General features: G+C 26.9%; 3 protein-coding genes across 4 annotated transcripts in view; 2 read left to right on the forward strand and 1 right to left on the reverse strand.

Moving 5' to 3' along the window:
* On the forward strand, positions 1-7,533 carry LOC107167391 (uncharacterized). Of its 2 annotated transcripts, XR_016191749.1 has the most exons (8): positions 8-280; positions 2,951-3,086; positions 3,738-3,904; positions 4,856-4,964; positions 5,792-5,929; positions 6,020-6,135; positions 6,202-6,306; positions 7,199-7,325. XR_016191749.1 is itself a non-coding variant. In XM_015516412.2 (7 exons), exons 1-7 carry the CDS (start codon positions 83-85, stop codon positions 7,415-7,417), a joined length of 1,083 nt encoding a protein of 360 aa, XP_015371898.2. In that variant the 5' UTR covers positions 1-82; the 3' UTR covers positions 7,418-7,533. The 2 variants fall into 2 exon arrangements, 1 of the variants encoding a protein (XP_015371898.2); XM_015516412.2 differs by lacking the exon at positions 6,202-6,306 and having other exon boundaries at positions 1-280; positions 7,199-7,533.
* Positions 7,534-10,806: 3,273 nt separating this feature from the next.
* On the reverse strand, positions 10,807-14,962 carry Rlip (Ral interacting protein). The gene is made up of 10 exons (XM_015516408.2): positions 14,555-14,962; positions 14,395-14,473; positions 13,368-13,588; positions 13,177-13,293; positions 12,707-12,851; positions 12,480-12,645; positions 11,863-12,415; positions 11,638-11,788; positions 11,402-11,477; positions 10,807-11,343 (listed from the first exon to the last, which is right to left on the reverse strand). The coding sequence occupies exons 1-10, from the start codon at positions 14,634-14,636 to the stop codon at positions 11,236-11,238; spliced, it is 1,698 nt and encodes a 565-aa protein (XP_015371894.2). The 5' UTR covers positions 14,637-14,962; the 3' UTR covers positions 10,807-11,235.
* A 297-nt stretch (positions 14,963-15,259) lies between these two features.
* The window catches only part of Invadolysin (leishmanolysin-like peptidase, invadolysin), a 78,571-nt gene continuing 72,914 nt past the window's right edge, over positions 15,260-20,916 (forward strand). Inside the window, exon 1 of the mRNA XM_015516405.2 lies at positions 15,260-15,612. Within this exon, the coding sequence (XP_015371891.1) occupies positions 15,493-15,612 (120 nt within the window). The 5' untranslated portion in view covers positions 15,260-15,492. The remainder of the gene's footprint in view (positions 15,613-20,916) is intronic.

A 20,916-nucleotide genomic window follows, 5' to 3' on the forward strand; every position in this document is an offset into this window, starting at 1 on the left:
AGCTAGTGCACGCGTTCGCGCTGTTCGACGTAGTCGCTTATTATTAGTGTTGTTTCGTTTGTTACTATTATTTTCATTTGACATGGCAAGTAACAACAGCAAGCCGTTAAATATCGTCGATGGAGGCGGTAAACATGTTCGATCGCATAGTCTGAAAAGCTTTCCGGCTGTGGCCGCGGCGGTTATCGATAATAGGAAACCGTCGGACAACAGTAGTGGCGTGGCGGCTGCCGGGAGCGATCCACAAACAACTATGAAAATTACATCAACGTGGAAACAGGTGTTTATTTTTGATTCTTCGATGCTACAATATAATATAATAGAACAACAATATTATGGTTGTAAATTAATATTTTTACTATGGTAATAATGTGCGGGTTATTGCTATTTGTGACACTGAGTATCGTACTGCTGGAAAAATCTTTAAGTATATTGATGACCATTACATAGGAGGTGTCAAATTAATTCAAAAATACTTTTGTTCAAATTTTAATTCCTCGCATTTAGACTAAACTAAAAAAAAAATACACTTAGATTAACTAATATTATGATGTCATATTTTATTATTTATTTATTCATCTTTGTAATTTACTGTATATATTGTAATTAATTTACGCTTAACAACTTAATGATGTTAAAAATTCTTTATTATATCAATAAGTTGAATGACCTTGTATGTCAGAAACACTTTAATTTAATAATAAAAAAAAAAGATTAAACTAGGTGTTAAATCATATTATTTTGAAAAATATTCATCATGAAATATGTTATCCTTTTCTAAAGAAAAAATAAAGTACACAAAACGGGACGATTTTAACTATCCATATTTTACAATAGGCACTACAATTCCATCTATTGTTCGTTGTTTATATACCAAGATTCAAATAAAATATGTTAAAATTTAGAGACCAAATATTATTAGGATTTATATACATTGTAGATATTGTTATTAAAAAAAAAAACTTGGAGTCGCTTTGCAGTAAAGTAGTTACTAGTTAGGTGTCGAGCTTGTCTTTGTCATCGATGTAGGTCAACCCTGCGGATGTGAATTTAATGAAAATTTCAAATGAATTTGAATTCAATCATAAATTACGAATGAAGTATTATATTCATGTATTTAATGTATTGTATACGATACAGAACAAATATATTCTGAGTAAAGACCGTCTGACTGTCTATATTATATTTCTAAGAATATTTTATTATATTTTATTTTTATTTTATTTAAGAAAATAACAAACCCCATCGATCAAGTTTGGATGGGTGCTCATGAATTCAAAAATACGATAAAATATGTATGCTATCTTAAAATTACAAGGAAAGAACATCAAATTATAGAATTAAATAATAGGTATAAAATATAAAAAGTATTTACAAAATTTACAAAACTTAAGTCTAAAACTATTATAATAGCAAAACATTTAAATAACTATTCTTTACAAACAACGGGTTAAGATTTATTATTTTAAATGTTTATATTTTGTACTAGTAGCCAAACAAAAATTTCGTTTTTAAAAAATCTTAAGATAGTTGTGAATTTCTACCTACTATAGGCCATGACGCCAGTGTATAGTAATAACTAATAAGCTACCTATATATAATATTTATAAGTGGATTGTGTTAGTTATATATTCAAAATTAAATTATTTTTGACAATTTAAAGTACGAAGACTTTTAAAATGATTGTTTTATGTTAAAATATTTAATTTATTATAGTGATGTTCAGCGTGGATAAATATGAATTATTATTTTAATATTTTATTATATATTTATACTGCTATTAGTGAATTATTTTTATATTATAGTAATATACGGTAGGTTTAACCAATTTTTGTCAAAATCCAATCGTATATCACATAATATTAATTGTATTTATTACCTATATAATCATGATTACAATATTTCTCTCTGTAATTAACTTATACCTACACTTTATGAAATATATTTGTAAGGATTTCAAATACATACATTTTTATTGTTTTTTTTTTTTTTTAAATAGGTTTTATCATAATTTAGGGTTAATGTGTAAACTGGTTCATTCATTGGCATCAATAAAAATAATAAAATATACATATTTTGTAACATACCTTTTATTAATGTACATATTGCTAGAATACTCAGTGTACGAATAATAAAAGTTATAACCTTCGTAACATAGTTGCATTAATAGCATATTAGTGGGAAACTGAGAATATATCGTAGATATTTGAATTGAGAGTCATTAGTACAAAATAATCTTTTAGCTATTTGAATCAATTAAGTGTGTCTAAAATCGTTAAAAACTTATTAACGTTAGGATATAACAAGATAGAAACAGACAATATTATTTTATTTATAACTATTAAAAAATATGGTAAATGTATATGAGTGAACTAAATCAATACGTAAAGTATAATATTATGTATCATCATAATATAATGTAATATATGCAACTGAAGGCTAAAATAAAATTATGTAATTTTGTTTATATTAATGTTATTGAAACATAACGTATTAATCGAAAAAGAATTCATTCAAATGCGTCTTTTGTAATCAATGCTTATATAACATAATATTTGAAATATAATATGTTTGTAAATTGTATTATATTTTATTTCTTTGGTATTTTTTTTAATTCACTACATTATCAACTTGACACAGCTCATAAATGTGTACCTAACTTTCAACATGCTTTGACCTGATTTATGTTTTTGCACTTTTTTAAAAACGTATGTAATTATCCGATAGTCGGTACCAATACTCAAATAAACTTAATCGGATAAATAGTTTTTAAAACATTGTCAAATTATTTCAAGTGTAACATAAAATAGGTTTAACATGTTTTAGTTACTTGATTAGTGAAATTAAACTAAATTATAATTTAGTTTAATTGTTTTTACAAAATTCTTATTTAGAATTGGTTTTATTTACTTTAATCCATAGTAAATCAAAACAAATATTAAATTTTAAGGCATGTGATCGAACTAGAGATCGAACTAAACAACTGCTACGAAGAACAATGTCGTGGAAAAATAATACGATCATTATGCAGCCCGAAGAACGCAAGCCAGACGAGTCATCCAGTACGTGGGAAATACATGTATGGGGTATGTTATTTAATAAATAATATTTATTTATTCTTTATATAAAGCCTATCTATTATTATAATGTCCGTAGCGTATTATTATTATACATTCTGTATAGTTTATTATTTATTCAAAATAATGTTTTATTTAGGTCATACTGTCCTAGACATCCAGATAATATAGAAAATATAAAGTAATTTTGTTTAAATATTCATGTTTACCTCGTAATCTAAAATGAATATCAAAAGAAATTAAATAAATAAGCCAATGTTTTTAAGTTACGAAAATAGTTATGCACTAAAAAAATACGACGTTATCTAATGTTTCCTGCAATATTGAAAAATTAGGAGCACCTATACACATACACATCATGTTCATTAGTCAACATTTGGAAAAATTTTTTACAAGTCTAAAACCCTAAAAAAATATAATATTGACATCGTGACTATTTTACAATAAAATATTTAAATAATATGTCCTAAAAAGTATATGTAAGTATATGTAAATGTACACAGAATATATTTATAATTAGTTTATGTAATTGCAGGGAGGATGGTGACAGGTGGTAACGATCTTCTTAGTTGTGCTAGTTAACGAGCACTAACTATTAGTATTTTTCAAGTCATAAAAATAAAATAATTATCGTTTATTTGTATTTATATTTTTTTTTAGCTTCTTGGATGAAACGTTACGCCAGTGAAGACGAATCAAAAACATTGGATATTCCATTTAAACTATCACCTTTACAAGAGGAAAAGTTATTGATTTTTTTTAAATATTATTTAGACGGTGATTGCGACGGGTTCGTATTTGAACACGATTTTCATCAGTTTGCAGAGGTACCTATATAATTGTATACATGACTGTTTTAGACAATTGATTGCATTCTATTTTAGTTCATTAATATGAATTTAACTGTTTTCTGTATAGTCCAAACCATAGGCGGCAATTGGTAGAAACTTATGTGGGTGCGAACGTTTATGGTTATAACATTCATAAATCCATAGGGAAGTTGCCCCCCAGTACCCCCTAATATATAACTATTGCTACAACAAATATAGTTTAAAAAAATGTCTTTATTAATAACTATTAATTGGGTCTCTGTAAATATGTACATGAATATGTAAAAATATTATTAAAAAACAACTTTTTATTTGGTAAATATATTATTATTATTATTATTATTTTAACATTTAATCACGGAATAAGATTTTAGTCCGTACAATTAATTGAGTAATCAGAATAATCAGATATAAAAATATAAAATATTGAAATGATCCATGGTGATTTTTAACTATCAAAATTACATTATATCAGTATAATTGTTAACAATAAAATAATTAAAATATTTTTTACTGTTGTGATTGTCTATGTGTGGGTGCAAAATTATACTTTTGCCCCCCCTCCCCCAGTCAATTGTCGTGGGTGCAACTGCACCCTCATGCCCCCCCCCCCCTAGATGCCACCTATGGTCCAAACTATCAACAACAATAATAATTATTATTAATAATACTCAATTTGCTTTTGTAAATTAATAAATTAATTTGTTTCTGTTAAAAAATTTTCTTTAGCTACGTTGTAATTTAGTTAATATTGTCAATAATATTCTACTTTTATTTAAAAGATACTAAAATAATAATTATGATCAAAATATTTTTTGTTTTTTTGAATCGGTACCTATTTAAAATTTTGACGGCTAAAATTTGAATTTTTAATTAATCTTTAATAATTTTTGACTTTTTTATGAGGTTCAACATGATTAATATACTATTATTGTTTATAAAATATAGAAATTAAGACGTTTTTCTGATTGGTCACCAAATAGTGATGAATACATAATATTAAAACAAGTTTTAACAGAATTAATTCAAGTTTTCATTCAATGTGAAAGTGGTCAAAGTAAGTATAGAATCATAATTATTTTTATTTATCTTTCTAAATTATTTTAACAGTATCCAAGTAAATTTCATGTAACTGTAGAAAATGAATCAAATATTATATGCGTCTAACTCTTTCTCATTAGATACTATTAGACACCATTAGTCATTGTTAAAATTATTTTACATATTAAAAAAAAAAAACTTATAGAAAAAGTGTATATTTTCATAATACGTATTCTTGTATTTTTTATTCATTATAATTTATAGATATCAAATGATAATAACAGTTAAAATATAAAAACACGGTGTTGCGTTTATGAAAAAAATGAGTTTAGCTACCTGCCTATTTTGTTATTAATATGTATAGTAGATACTATAGGCATAACCAAACAAGATTCTGAATATACGTATATCATCAAATTTTGATCAATAGTGCTCATCGTTTGTAAAATGTACGAGGGTTTGGTGGGTCTATTGGATCACGGAGAACTAAATTAAAAAAAAAAAAAATGATAATATGGATCCCTTGAGAAACTAAGTCATCTGTATAAATAATATATAATATACGATATAAAATATAGACACTTCATTATATTTTAAGCGTTAATCATATTATGATTTATGAAGGGAGAGTTTTAATACATAATATATATTATTAACGTTAATTTTAAATTCAATATACACATTGGTTACATAAACCTAATTGATGACATTTATTTTAGAAAATCGAACATTTGAAAATAATAGCTATTAAAACTTTTATCCTTTTAAATTATAAATTACTCAATCATGTGAAGTATGAAGTACTTACAATATGACAACTAGATTTTTATAAATAATGTTCAGATGTTGCGTTTACAAGTCTATCGACAGAAGATTGGCTTAAAATATGGTGTCAAACATTAAGCAGGTGTAATGTAGTTTCAGACATGCCATTGTGGCTGAAATATTTTCAGAACATATTGTTTAAATCTTTGGATTCAGGTAATCATAATCATCGTTATATTTAAAAACGAAGAATATTAATTGAATATTATTATACATGTACACATAATACGAATTTGATTTACACAGGTAAAGGTGAAATAGAAAAGGCAAATTTACAAAGGTTCTACTGTACGTTTCTCGATTCAAACTGTGAAGAAGCTAAACAAGTTGTGATCGATGCGATATACAATTCACTAACGTCAGTAAGTTGTTTATTACATGGTGGTCCTAAGCGTATGTTCTTTTAATTTTTTTTTTTTATTGTACAGTTTGCGGCACCCACCCACCCATTTTTCGTTAATACTTAATAAAATATGAATTACAAAGTTTCAACTCAAACATTCAATTACAAGCCATGCTCCCGGGAACTTGAAGTTCAGTAACTTTGTATTTTTTTACGAAATTCTTTGGAATTTAAACATTGGACAAATTTGAGCTATAACTTTTTTTAACCAAAAAACATTAAACATAAATACTTAAAGTAAAAAAGTTTTATGAAGATTTAAAAAAAGAAAATTTTGAAATTATTACATAACTTATTACCGATATAATTAAATTTTATATAAAAAATAAGTAAAAGTTCAAAAATCTTGCTGAACCGTTTTATATTGTTTTTTTATTTATTTATACTATTATACTTGTGATACAGTAGGTACTAGGTAGTTATTACCTATACAAAAGCGTATAGCGATGGTATAGTTAAATTTTGTTTTGTTTTACAAGTTATATGGAATCAAAACTTGTAAGGTTTGTGTTTACTTGTTTACGTTTCTAATTTTTCGCTTGAGTATTATTTAGTTTTATTTTTCGTATGCAGCAACCCCATTGGCCATTTCTCATTTCCTAATCTGAAGAATATTATTCTAGGAAATGTAAAAATATTAACTATAAAGTATAATAAGTACAAATATCTGATACTAAACTAATATCTACGATGTTTTGCAAAATTATCGCATTTTAGTGAAATTGAATTTAGTGGAAATATATAGGTACATGATAAAATGTGGGTGCACGCTAATCCACCTATTTAAACTTTTTAATCGCCATAATTTATTATTTTTCACCTATATTTTACGATTTGCATATAGGTAGATACCTGTATTAAAAGGAAGTAAGGAAGTCCTAAGGGAAACAGAAATATTTGTTATTTAACTTTACTAATATATAATATATACACTTATACATTCATTATTATTTTATTAGCCATTGGGTAACTGTTCGAATAGTTTTTAATTTATACCTAATAATTGTTATTTTTGTCTGTAGAATGGAGACTTTAAGTTGGATCGCGATACTTGGGGCCAATGTTTTGCGAACTGGTTACTGGGTACCAAACCTAATGGATGTGGTCAATGGTTATTTGGAAAATGTGGACCTACCCCTGAATTCTTCCCTATCGATTATTCTGCTATGAATTCGACGGTCGATACAAGGGATACTTATTCACATAAAAAGCGAAGTGATAGACATTCCATTGTGGTCTAAAGAAAACAGTAATAATCAATACTCATTTTTGTTGCCATGTGGACAATGTGCTAAACAGTCCATTATAAAGTGTATATTTTGTATAAAGGAAATATAATCGTCTTACCGTTTACACATTTCTAAAAGATTTCGTTATTTAACTTCCTATAGTTCCTAAATAGTAAATAGATATATAAAACTGAAAAACCTTTTGACTAAATGCCATGTTTGGGTTATCAGGAGAGGCCTAGATTAACAATATCCTTTCCGATTTTCTCAACATGTAGTACACCAATGAATCATTAATATCTACCAGACCAGACCCACCCTTCGGCAAACGTAATTCCGTCCCTTCCGGCCTGCCATCCAAAATATATTATAGTAGGTGTACAATATTTTAATATATTATTAATATAGTGAACAATGTTTTATAAATTTAATTTCAAAAAGTTTTTAAAATATTATTATTTCCACAAACTAATAAAGTAATAAACTTATTTTATCTATAAATCTATAATAATTTTATATTGTTATTAGGACCTAATTATAATATTAATAAAAATAGTAAATATTATAAATACTTAAGCTTAAATTATAATGTTTACAATTCACAGAGGTATACTAAACTAAAAATTAACTTTCCTTGCTATTTTTGAAGCAAAGCCTTGAACAATGTCTTCTACATCATCCCATTCTTGAACCAAGTCAGACAAACCTAATGGATAACAATGTTAACCCAGTTAACCTTGTCATTACTCATGGTTGATTTAAGGTGGTTTTTTTTTATAAGTTTCAACTTAGAAAAACTCTTCTCAGCTGACGCTATCGTTAGAACGATTCTCAGAGTACCTAATCGTTATATTGAGGTACATTTTTACTGTAAATGAGCTCAAGATTTTTGTTCAGGGAACTATTTGGTTTGGTAAGTTGACAAAACGTTTTCAATTCTTCAAATAGCTTTATAGCGTCGATATAACATTTTTTTTATATTATAATAAAATAGCCCAACCTTTGTAATGATTTAATGATGTTTGCTTCCTATTTTTTATAAGTTAACATTACAGTGGTCGCCGTTTATAGGACTCACAGATAATTGACTCATTCGCCTTTTAGACCAAAACGGCTCATTATTTGCTCATATACTAACAAATAGTAAAAAATTCGTATATTTAACTCACACACTTGTTAATAGGGTCATTTGAAAATTAGATAAATAAAGAAAATATGTACATACTATGTGGTAAAACACAGTCAAAACGGCCAAAAGCGAATGAAGCTGGTGATAGTGACGACGAGGAACCTGATGAGAAACCACCATCAACTAAACAAATGATAGAAGAGCTTTAAATTTTACCTAGAGAGATTCAGCAAAGAGGCGATTTTGACGTAATCGAGCAAAATAAATCCTACAAAAATATGATTATGAAGTCGGCCGAAGAAGGGAAAATCCAGTCAACCCGCCTAGATCGATTTTTATCAAAAAATTCATTAGATTTTACATACCTACATATTATTTTATTTTTAATTGCGTACAGATAGATTTTTATTTTTACGCATACCTCGAATCTCAATACATACTTTTAAAGTAAATAATTTTTTTTGGGTCATTCGCCTTATTGACTCATTCGGTTTATGGACTCAAATGATCAGGTCCCAAAGTGAGTCCACTGTATTGTGTAAAAATCCAAAATGTTATCATTGAAAACCATGAATTATTATACAGATATATATATTATATATCTAATGGTGTTTATAATAATAATAATAATATTATAATACACCATTAGATAAGATAATAGATACCTAACTACCTAAGTATACATACTTCAAATACTCATTGCTCTTACATCACTATTCACTATAGTATTGTTTTGTAACATGATATTCATCTTTCGGATTTATTATTGATTGTCAACCAATGATTAATTGTTGGATTGTGATTGTATTCTGGCAACGGGCCTGATTAATACTACTTATCCATTCAATAGGTATATAAGAATATCCCAACAAGTCCTACTCAAAGTTATTTAAGATTTTTGTTTAGGAGTAGCCATAAGTTTTAATATCATAACTATGATTAAAATTACTTAAAAGTAAAAACATATATAATATTCAGTTCAAATTTAACAATTAGGTACATTGTTTTTTAAAAATAAATTTAATATATTTATTTATTTCAATTGATATAAAAATTATACAGGTCATTTACCAAGCATGCTCACCCCCCTTTTTTCTTTAATAATGAAGTTATTCAAAATTTGATATTTGTAATCTTTAAATATACTTAAAGACCATATTTTCAAATTCTTAAGATATTTTGTACCACTTAAGACGTGTCACGTGGCGATACAAACTTTTGTTTTTCTAATGAGAACAGTCTTTTTTTACTGTAAATTATTTAGTGGATAATTTTTTTGAGAATTTTGATAGTTATCAGAATTAAAATTTTAACGAGTAGTTTCCTAGTTAATAAAATGTTTATTCTAAGGATAATAGTCCTTAAAAATGATTTTGCAAAAGTATAAAATACTTAGAACTTAAGTTCTTATAGTAAGTAAAATACTTAAGTCGTATTAACTAATTATTTATGATGTTGGTAGATTGATAATGGACTAATATTTTCTAATTCACCATCAACCACATATTATCTTATAAACATAAACCATGGACGTTTTATCCTTAAAACACCAAGTTAAATAACTCAAAAACTACTCATTAGAATTTTGATTTCAATACATCAAAATTCTCAAAAAAATTATCTTGAACTGTATTACTGTATATAATTTTATAGTTATTAATATTTTTTTTAAATATATTATTATCTCATAAGATTCAGGATGAAGATAGGTACCTGTTCAGGAAAATAATTACATAGCCCAATTCATAACTCCAAAGAGCAGAGATTGGGAATTAAATTGAATAATCAATTGTGTGAAGGGATATTGAAAAACAGAAAGACTTTACTTTAGCATCTAAAAGCCTAAATAGTATTTAAAACTTAAAATAATGCTAGAATATGGAGTTTATGTATAACTAAAGAATATCTAAAATAGATACTACCTAGTTAGTTCACTTTTCACTTCAAAGATCTTAATTTTTAGATTGTTTTTATAAATTAAATCAAAAAAAGGTTAATAAATAAATAATTTACTTAACTGATTAAATATATATTATTTTGTTTTTGGCCAATAAGAACAACATAAAAATATTTGTTTATATTGTTGATTACAATATTTCAATGTTCAATTGTTATAGCTTATAAATTATAATTGTTGCATTCATTTGATTACAAGGCATCCTTATACATAGTCATATTACCATTCAGTATTTTGGCCCATTATTATGTTTTTTTTAGGACTTACAGTAAGCGTAACAGTTTTATGATAGCATTAAAAATTTTAAGAACTTAATAGAATAATAGAATTTATTAAAGTTAAGTTCAATTTGTATATTTTTAACAGACCATTAGTAACAAATTTTGTAATCATTTTTTGAATAAATATATTATTTTTTTATGCTAAATGAAATCACAACAAATATATATTATTTTAACACAACAAAATGAAAAACAATATTTACTTGACAATATAATTTATACTTACAAGAAAATTAATAATAGTTATTTCAAATATATGTCTATAAACTATAAAGTTATAAATAAATGTTGGGAAAATAGATTTCCATTAAAAAAAAAAAATAATTAACAATGAAAACAATTTTAATATGTTTAAACAATTTAAATATGCAAAACAACAGTCAAAAGTTTTAGTCATTGTGAAAAAATAAATCCATCATATTTGGGTAACTAAGAATATGTTTTGACATTTAAATACTGTATTTTACATCGCTGGAATATGTTTACGTTTTGCTAGTTTTATTTGTATTTTTAGGTCAATTATGGCTTCTCGTTCTTCTTCTATACTTTTAAATAAGTTCATTTTCTGGAACTTATAATTATAAGGCATATAAGTAAATTGTTTAATAATGTTCAAAATATATCCTTACTTGTAGCATTTTATATTCATTTAACAATGCATTGTTAGCAACTTTTGTTTCGTCAATTGGATACATAAAATATTCTCTATATAAGCAAACATTTATTAAATTGAAACAAATCTTTAATTTAATATATCAGAATATTTAATTGAATACTACACACATAACGGTTTTTTTTTTAGTTATCTAGCACTATATTGATAACCAGATATAATATATTAAATTGTAATATTAAATATAATTACCTAGCATTGACAATTTTTCCAACAGATGCCAACTTTGTATGCAATCGATCAATTTCACATTTTTCTTGAACTATAGAATCTTTTAAGTTTGCAATGAGTGACATTAATTCTTCAGATTCATACTGTAAGACTAATTCTTCATTATCGCTTTCTAAAAGTTAATTTTCATGATTATGACAAAAAAAGTTAAGAATAGAAGCTTTGAAAGCATATTCTCTTTATTACCTGAAGTTGTTGTTTGTATCTCTTCATCAACTAATGAACTCTCACAGTTTGATATGTTAACAGTATCACTTGTTATAGACACTACTTCAGCTTTGCCTAATATACTGTTGTTTGAGTTTTTTCTGTTTAGTACTGTCTGAGTTCCAACTTCTTCAAACTTTCCATTTATCTGGTCTTCTATTTTGATTTTTTCTTTTGAAACTTTGTGAATGTCCTTTTCTAATACCTTAAGTTTTCTTTTTAGTTGTGTAATGATTCTTTGTACATCCCATAACTCTTCTTCCTTAGTCTTACACACAAAACCAGCATTCATTTCACGATGTATATATCCAAGGAGTGACTCTTGTTTTTTTAATTCAACTGTCATTTCTTCTTTACCAGATGGTAAATAAGGACTTGCACATCTTAACGGTGGTATATATTTGTGTAAAACAGCATAAGGAAACAAGTCATTTTTTTTTGTAATAAGGAATGAAAATAATTTTTGGGACATTTGAAGAACAGGACAGAGAACACAACCAAAGTTTGTAGTGTTCATTTTAGTATATTTTTCCTAAAATAAATAAATAAATCAGAATCATATTTTAATATTATGTCAATATTACTCATTAACTTACATTTTCTATGATACTGGTAAAATGAACTATTAACCATGTGAGTGTATGTTTATTGCATAGTGGAAGTTCTGAAATTAACAACTTTGCTAATTCAATATTTTGTGTTTCAGCAGCATCTTCAAATTTTGATAGTAAATTTGATGTCAATATAGGATCAGGAAGTTCTCTATGAATTTGTTTTTAAAATCATATTTTTACATCACATAAAATAATTAAAAACAGAATACCTTAAATATTGTTTCAATAGACTCGTGACAACTGCTAAATCATAATCAGTTAAATTGACAGATTGCCGTCTATTGTACTGAATTTTAAGACTTTGTACTTTAGACTTCACTCCAGGTACTTTATATACACCATCAGTACACAAACCTAAAATAAAAAAAGTTAAATACTCAAATTTTTTCATTTCTTGAACTGTTAGATCACTGTTTGAAAATCAAAATAAACATTTTAGTGTTTGTGATCTTTTAACATTTTAGATAGAAAATGTATAGTGTTGGATTAAGTTTGTAAACTATATATTTTATTTTATTGGTTTTTGTACACCTATGTAAGAATTACAACATGGATACAAAATTAGACACCTATGTGCTTTTTAATTTTGTAATTGACTTTTCAAGAAAAATTTAGTGTAGGTAGTTACGTACAAGAATAAATATTAACTCTGTAAAAAAATAAAATTATAAATGCTTACCATGCATTTGTACATAGTCGATACAATTTCTCAGAACTAATGGTAAGTGTATATCGTCATGGCAAGGATTTCGATCAAATGATATTTCCAATGGAACTCCAAAAACAGGTTGATCTTCTATATATCAAAACAGTTAATAGTTAAAAAAAATATATTTATTAGTTTTTAAAATAAATTTTAATTTTAATTACCGTATAAAGAACCTATGTCAACAGCATCTTTTCCATCAGATCTTTTTTGTTTCTTTTTTTCTTTTATTTTACTTTTGGGTTTATCTTTCTTTTTGTCCTTTTCTCCATCTTTTTTCTTTTCCTTAGGCATGTCTTTAGAATCTTTATCTTTAAGTTTCTCATGCTTTTCTTTTTTTGTAGGAAATTTAAATGGTTTTATCTTTTTTATTTTTGAAGGACTTCTGTAAAAAATTATTATTGTTTTATCTAAGGATTTAACAGTTAACATACATATACCGACAATTTGAAATAAAAACATGTTAAAATGTTATGCATGACTATGATTGTATAATTGAATATTGGCTGACAAATGGTTTTCCCCTAAATTATTACACAGTTTCACGATACATTCCTATATTTTGATACACACCTCATATTAATATCATATGTTTTTTTCAAGCAAAATAAAAGTGTTAGGTATCTAATTAAATAATTGAAATTTTATTGTACACAAGAAGAAATATGTGTTAAAAAATAGCCTTGGGGAGTGAGCATTGAGCTATGCCCTCATCTTCCTTTGGAGTCATACGTAAATAGTTCCACAAATAAGTCATCAATTAACAGATAAAATAAAAGTGGCATTTTTCATGATATAAATTGATCTCAGAAAATTAATTAATTATCCCTTAAAATATATTTAAATATTTATTAATTTGGATATGAGGTTAACAAACAGATTAATTACAACTATACTTCACCGCAATTACAAATATTGATATACTTCATGTGTTGAAATTTATAGAATGAACCAAGGATAATGGTTTTTTACAAGGTAAAAAACTTGTAAAATTAAATTTTTATTTTTTAATGTATTTAATATATATTAATTTAAATAAATACTTATAGACAAGACTCTAAAGTAACTTATATTGAGAAGTAAGAATATTCAAAGCTGTTTGAATTATAAAACCATTAATCATAATGCACTATATCCACTATGCTTTATTTTCTCAATGATAAGTATTATAACATTTATAACCATACTTACTTTGCATCAGGCTCTTCTTCCGGAGAACTTTCACCTTCAAGCGCTGCATAACCACGGTCTTTTTTTTCTTTGCGTTTACCTATATTCATTAAAATTATAATATTGTTGGTAGTTATAGATACCAAGCTTAAATGATAGATATTTTAATTGTTTCCATTACCGTCTGAGTCTTTGTGTCCGATTTCTGTGGACGCATATAAACCTGGGAAATCTTTTTCGACGTCCGGGCTATCGAAATCCATAGCTTCTCCAAAAGTGATAAATCGTACTCTTAAAATACGTGCAGACTGCAGAAAAATTGTGACTTCTCAAAACGTGAAGGACAGTTGTAAGTTAGAAGTAAGTTCAACAAGGCTCCAAGAAGGCAAGCATCAGGCACTGTAGTAGTACGGCAGATAAATGTGTTATCAACACTACAGACTGCCGACCTGCCGCAAATACTAAAACACCATTAATTATGTTATAAAAACTAGCACGGAGAGCTTTTACCTATGATAGGTATAAATAAGCAATAAATTATTACTAATATAATTTTAAAATAAATATGTTATTATAAAATATAATTTTTATATTACTATAAGTCTATAAATAGTATAAATACTAGTATATTTTTTAGACAATACTAATCTATGATTGCTGTTATCACATTGACGACAGCAGCAACAACAACAACAATAATAACAAAAATAACACTGCGATCGCGCAGGACGCACGACGTGGTGAGTCACCCTCACCCGCGTACGTTAGTAAAGTTGTCCGGTACAAATTTCATGACGGAGTGGGGAAATGATTCCGTCACGCACTTCATTCCCTACCACTTACCATCGTGCGTGTTCGGCAGGTATGAATTCTTACCGTCCGTACCAGTGACTGGTGCCGTACTATCGCTCGTCGTGTTTTGTTCAGTCTCTTATCAGTTGTCATTCGCGTGCGGTCCGTTGTTCACGACATCGTTTCCTCATTCCTCATCTTTCGACGACGTGTTGTACCGTTCTCAGCGAACGCATTAAATTCGTTTTGACGACAACGATAATCACACACGTCAAATGATCTCTACGAGTGTTTTTTAGGTTTTTATTTTTCCTACCAGTGGCTGATATGCCGGCCAAGGTAAAATGGAAAACCGTTTGCGCTGCGGTATTGTTGTTGGCCGTCGAACTGGCCACCGGTATGTTCGTACAGAGACACTGCAATCATTTGTACCCCAAGCCAGACGAGGTAATATTTCATAATGATTTTATGTTAATTTTCTTATAATATGTGTACGCTGTTCGTGGGTCAATTATTACGGCGACAGAGTGAAATATACACTCGTTAAAGTCATACCGGTTTTTAGTCATAAGTTTTTCTTATTGTCACCAGAATCATTCGTGTAATTCGCAAGTATCAGAATTCCGACTAATCGATGTTAAATATCCAGTAAGAATAGTAAAAGCGTTTTTTGAATTCTGATAGTCGTGACTTTGCTAACATATATAATATGTTGCGTATGATAATTATAAATTAATAAATAATTTGCGGTGAAAATAATTATTTCTATCTGATCGAATAGATCAAAAACACGTACTATTCTTTGGAGTACCATCTCAGCATTATACACAAAACACCTTGAAATATTGTTTTTCAACCAAAATTTCCAAATATGTTACGCTGTAGTTTGTATCTGATAAACTGCATTGGTGATTTATTTTTTTAAACAATCAATGTTAAGTTTATAATGTTTTCCTAATATTAAGAAAACGCTATACATGGATATTTGTCGTATCCGTTTTACAAGTGCGTATCAAACTAAACGTACGCTCAACAGATCACTTTTAGATTAAAAATAGAAGGAATCGACCTATTATGAAACTTGTGCAAAGAACAGAATTATCCGTGTTCTTATGATAATTCAGTTAATGCATGAGTTTAATTAATTAATTTAATTAATTTTTAACAATTTTTAATTTACGTTGTATTATTTCGCAAAACAGATAAAAAAAAAAAAGAACTATCATAAAAACCTCGATAAAAACCATGATTCATAGAAATAATAGAAATAATAATAATAATAATATATTTTTGTTTATATTATAGGGTAGCTATTGGTTAAAAAATGTAGTAGTGAGTATGAAGAATAAGAAATTGGCTATTTGTTATTAGGCATCATTTTTAAAAATCTCTTCATCTATAGGTATCAAGTACGTATCCAGGATCAATTTTCGTGGGGGGGGGGGTGAGCCCCTAAATCCTCCCCCTCGTATACGGGCCTGATAGGTATAGATCTAAAAATCTGAGAAAAATAGTCCCTATGATTTAATATTATTTTAGACCGTGTTAAAAATCTTTAATGAAGATTAAGATGGGGTAAATCAACAGCAGTTCGTTTTGTGAAGTTTTGAACATCACTACGCCAGGTATTAAATTACAAATTTAACACTAATTTTGGTGTTACAAGGAAGATTACGGGATCAGCTAGTATAATATAATAGGTATAAGAAAGATTTAAGATATAATTAATATATTATAACGACTTGAGTTCATTGTTAAATATTATATTTTCAAAAATTTTCAACACATTCAATATTTGATATTAGCGTTTATGCAGTTATAAAAACATGGTAGTTATCGGTTATCATGACAACCCTATCTACACTTATATAGACAAAATAATAAAAGATAATATAAACTAGGGTACAACTATTTATATTCTAACTGTTGGCGTAGTTAAAAAACAGGTGAACTATAGAATGTTGGGTTTAACTATTTAACCGTTAACCACACTAACAATTTTGTCGATCCTACAATTAGCGCTTATAAGCTTTCGAAACTTTGTGGGGATCTTTTAATTGGTCAACAAGAAACATAGCTAAGTACGATTTGTCAACACCTATACAGGTATTTGGTTGAATTTACGTGGCATCAAAAGCCATTCATATAGACATTTTAAATTGCATGGTTGAACATTTTTCTCATCGAGTTAGTTAATAGTTACTAATTTCTAATTTATTTCTAGTTTTCATAATAGTTTTAATAGTTTTTGATTTATTTGTTTTAAATTATGACGCGTAAAAAAAGGTAGTTGTGATAACCTATAAGTACCAAAAATACACATAACTATTTCAAACAAATTGTAGTAAAGTTTAACACTTACTATTATACAGAGTGTCCCGTGGGGATTTACCCATTGCAATATCTCCCGAAATAATGGTGATATCGAAATTCTGATTTTGTAATAAGACTCACAGGGATAAGAACTACAATTATTTCATACTTTAATTGATTTTAATGTTTTGGTAAAAAAGTTAAAAAATATATTTTTTTATTTAATTATTTCTATAAAAATTAAAGATAGCCATTTTGTAGAGTTTATTTTTCTGAAGATATTGATGTTTCAAAATTTTATTTTCATTAATTTCCTGATTTTTAATATTTTTTTTAGTTTCGAGAAAAATTGCTAATTATTAATTAACACCGTAATGTTATCAAACATGTGACCCGCCGCGCCGCGCGCATTCTCATACGGCCGGCCGAATACCTTCCGTGTTCCTAATAGTCATATACAGATATACATTATAATCATATTTTATTTCTTCAAAACTAGAAAAAATATTAAAAATCAGGAAATTAATGCAAATAAAATTTTGAAACGTCAATATTTTCAGAAAAATAAACTCTACAAAATGGCTATCTTTAATATTTTTGGAAATAATTAATTAAAAAATATAATTTTTACATTTTTTACAAAAACATTAAAATAAATTAAAAAATGAAATAATTGTTGTTCTTATCCCAGTAAATCATATTATAAAACCAGAATTTTGATATTTCCATTATTTCGTGAGATATCGCAATGAGTAAATCCTCGTGGGACACCCTGCAGTATACTAGCTGTATTCTACTACTATTACTAAAATGTACTAGAAAGCATTTTAAAGTCTGGATAAAACTTTAACTTTGACTTTGTAATTAAGTTTTTTTATCTTGACGTATTAATAGTATATTTTACTCGTATTTAAAAGTTTTTCAATTAGAATGCATTTTTATATTGTTTGATATTTTTTGTTATCACTCATGGTGTGTTCAAGAAATTTCATACAAGGTTAACTGGGTATAAATTATGTAATTATTCAGTATTACTAAATAAGAAAATTCAGGTCAAATTCACGTTCAATCCCATCGAATATCGGATGTGATTCATAATCGTATGATAGTTGTTAGACTTGTTTATAATAAAATTAAGAAAAATATGATGAGTCTACTTCTACTAAATTTTACTAAAGTTTACGTAAACAATTTAAATTTTTTCAAAAAGTAAAATGTGAATTTGTAACTCAATGGCCTATGTCGCCTAAGGTATAGGTATTTCGTTTTAATAAAAAAAAAAAAAAAACGTGCATTTAAACATTAAAATTATACCTATCACCTATGTATTTTATAATTTATATAGATATTATATGTATAAATGTGCGTTTATCATATAATATGTATGATTTAAATAATTGAATGATCTTAAATCTTAATTCTTTAACTTAAGATTCAGCGATTGTTGTGGAAGTAATATTTTTTTATTACAATATTGCTAATAGTGGTACCATTTGAATTTTTTTTAATAGGGCTTCCAACATTTAAACTGGCCAATTTTTTTTCATCATAGTAATTATCTATATTATATGTATGTACAATTCATCGCGCATGTATGGGGTTGAAGAGTTATGTATTTCATATTTTAATGAAATGAAAAAAATTGTTACTAACTGCTTTTATCATGTATATTTAAAATGTTTATTACATTTTGTTTTTCGTAATATATTTTAACTTGCATTTGTCAATTTTATGACAGACCAAAATAAGAAGCAGACAAAATAGGGGTGCTGAAGTACAACTTACGTAAACACGATCTTTGCATTTAATAATTTAATATTCCTAGTATTTCCAACGTATATTTTATTTGTTTGTTCTTATTTCTTAGCGTGTAAAAACATATTTTATTGATGTTGAATAAAGGCGAATTTAAAATATACATCACCTAATAAAAGCTATAGAATGTTGTAAACAACTAAAAAAAAAAGTAAATAATTGTGTGCAAATAGTTACAGCTTACAACCTATTATAGTAATTGTAACAAACTATTCAAAATATTTTAAAAATTAATCAATTACCTAGTGAACTATCTTAGCATATATTGAAGGGTTTTTAGTTTTTACAGTAAAATAAAGAAATAGGTTAACTTGAAGAAACATCACCTTTGTTTGTAAGTTGTCTAGTTGGTCTTCTAGGAAAGCCTTGTGATTTTGGCCTAGTTTTAGATGTTTTTGGCGATTTTGTGGTAGAAAGTAGAAAGCTCCTTCAGTTTTATTTTGGTTAGAGTTTATTTTTTGTATTGGTTGCGATTATCTATGTTGATCGATGAACTCTCGGATAAACTAAGAGTTTTAAAATGCTATTCTTAGGTTTTATAGCTTTGGAGGATTTATAAATATTTTTCCTATCATTGTAGAAGCGACAATCCATCATACTAGACACGCGTAATTTATTTTTAAACTGTTGTAATATACCTGCACTTTGGTACATAAATATTTACAAAAAATAAATACCTATCACTTATATAATTTTTATTTAACTTACACGATTGACACGGTACGCAGCGGCAACCAGTACAAAGTACAGTTACAGCAGAAAACAGTCCACAACCTTATCAACCACCACCATGGGCGTGAGCTTTGTGACATTTAAAGTATACAGTTACTTAAAATATATATTATGGGTTGTTTAAATATCATATTATATACAGTCGGACTTGATTAACTCGAAGTTAGAGTAAGCCTGGGACTGGACAGAAAGTTCGAGAATTTGAGTTGTCTAAAGATAATACAATAATAGGAAATTCTAAGGACTGGGAAAAAGTTCGGAGTATCAAATATTTTGAGTTAAAAAAATTCGAGTTAACCAAGTTTGACTATTAATAATACCATGTATTAAGTGACATATTAACTATGGGTGCTTAATGCTTATATGGACTTGAAAGCGTAAACTCTACTTAAGAAATATTGATGTAAATTCTAAAAATGAACACTATTTTTTTTGGTACGGTACCTAATATTATTAGCTTATTATGCGTAGTTCATGGGCGTATCTGGGATTTTTGTTTGATGGGTTAAACTAAAATGTTTTCTTATATTTTTAGTATTTGTTTATAATTATTGTATAGAAATCCGAAAAATGTTTGATGGTCAACTATTTATTTTATTTTTATTTGGGGCGGGGAGGGGGGCATAAGTCCGCTAGTCCCTCGTCGGATGCACATTTGACATACAGTTTATAATATGCACGTATTAAAATATAAAAAAATATAAATTTAATTTATAGGTAGATATATCTATAGGTTAGATTTATTCTATATAGTTTTATAAGCTCAAATAATCGTGTATACTATTTTGTATGGTGTATATGATGTGTCAATCGATAATAATGTTGTTGAAAAAGGTTAATTTTTCAGAATTTTATGTCTATGATAAAAACAATCTTATAAGTTATAAGTTA

Source organism: Diuraphis noxia, unplaced genomic scaffold (genome assembly GCF_037042655.1).
Source record: "Diuraphis noxia isolate RWA-SAM2 unplaced genomic scaffold, SU_Dnox_SAM2 contig0004, whole genome shotgun sequence".
NCBI lineage: Eukaryota > Metazoa > Arthropoda > Insecta > Hemiptera > Aphididae > Diuraphis > Diuraphis noxia.

Excerpts from the sequence above, each read along its gene's own strand:
- Rlip (XM_015516408.2), bottom strand. The coding sequence starts at position 14,636 with ATGGATTTCGATAGCCCGGACGTCGAAAAAGATTTCCCAGGTTTATAT. Across the intron at positions 14,474-14,554 it reads CGGACACAAAGACTCAGACG|GTAAACGCAAAGAAAAAAAA; the intron begins GTAATGGAAACA and ends TAATGAATATAG. Across the intron at positions 11,344-11,401 it reads ATGAATATAAAATGCTACAA|TTCCAGAAAATGAACTTATT; the intron begins GTAAGGATATAT and ends TATAATTATAAG.
- LOC107167391 (XM_015516412.2), top strand. The coding sequence starts at position 83 with ATGGCAAGTAACAACAGCAAGCCGTTAAATATCGTCGATGGAGGCGGT. Across the intron at positions 281-2,950 it reads TTACATCAACGTGGAAACAG|GCATGTGATCGAACTAGAGA; the intron begins GTGTTTATTTTT and ends TTAAATTTTAAG. Across the intron at positions 5,930-6,019 it reads GTTTAAATCTTTGGATTCAG|GTAAAGGTGAAATAGAAAAG; the intron begins GTAATCATAATC and ends TGATTTACACAG.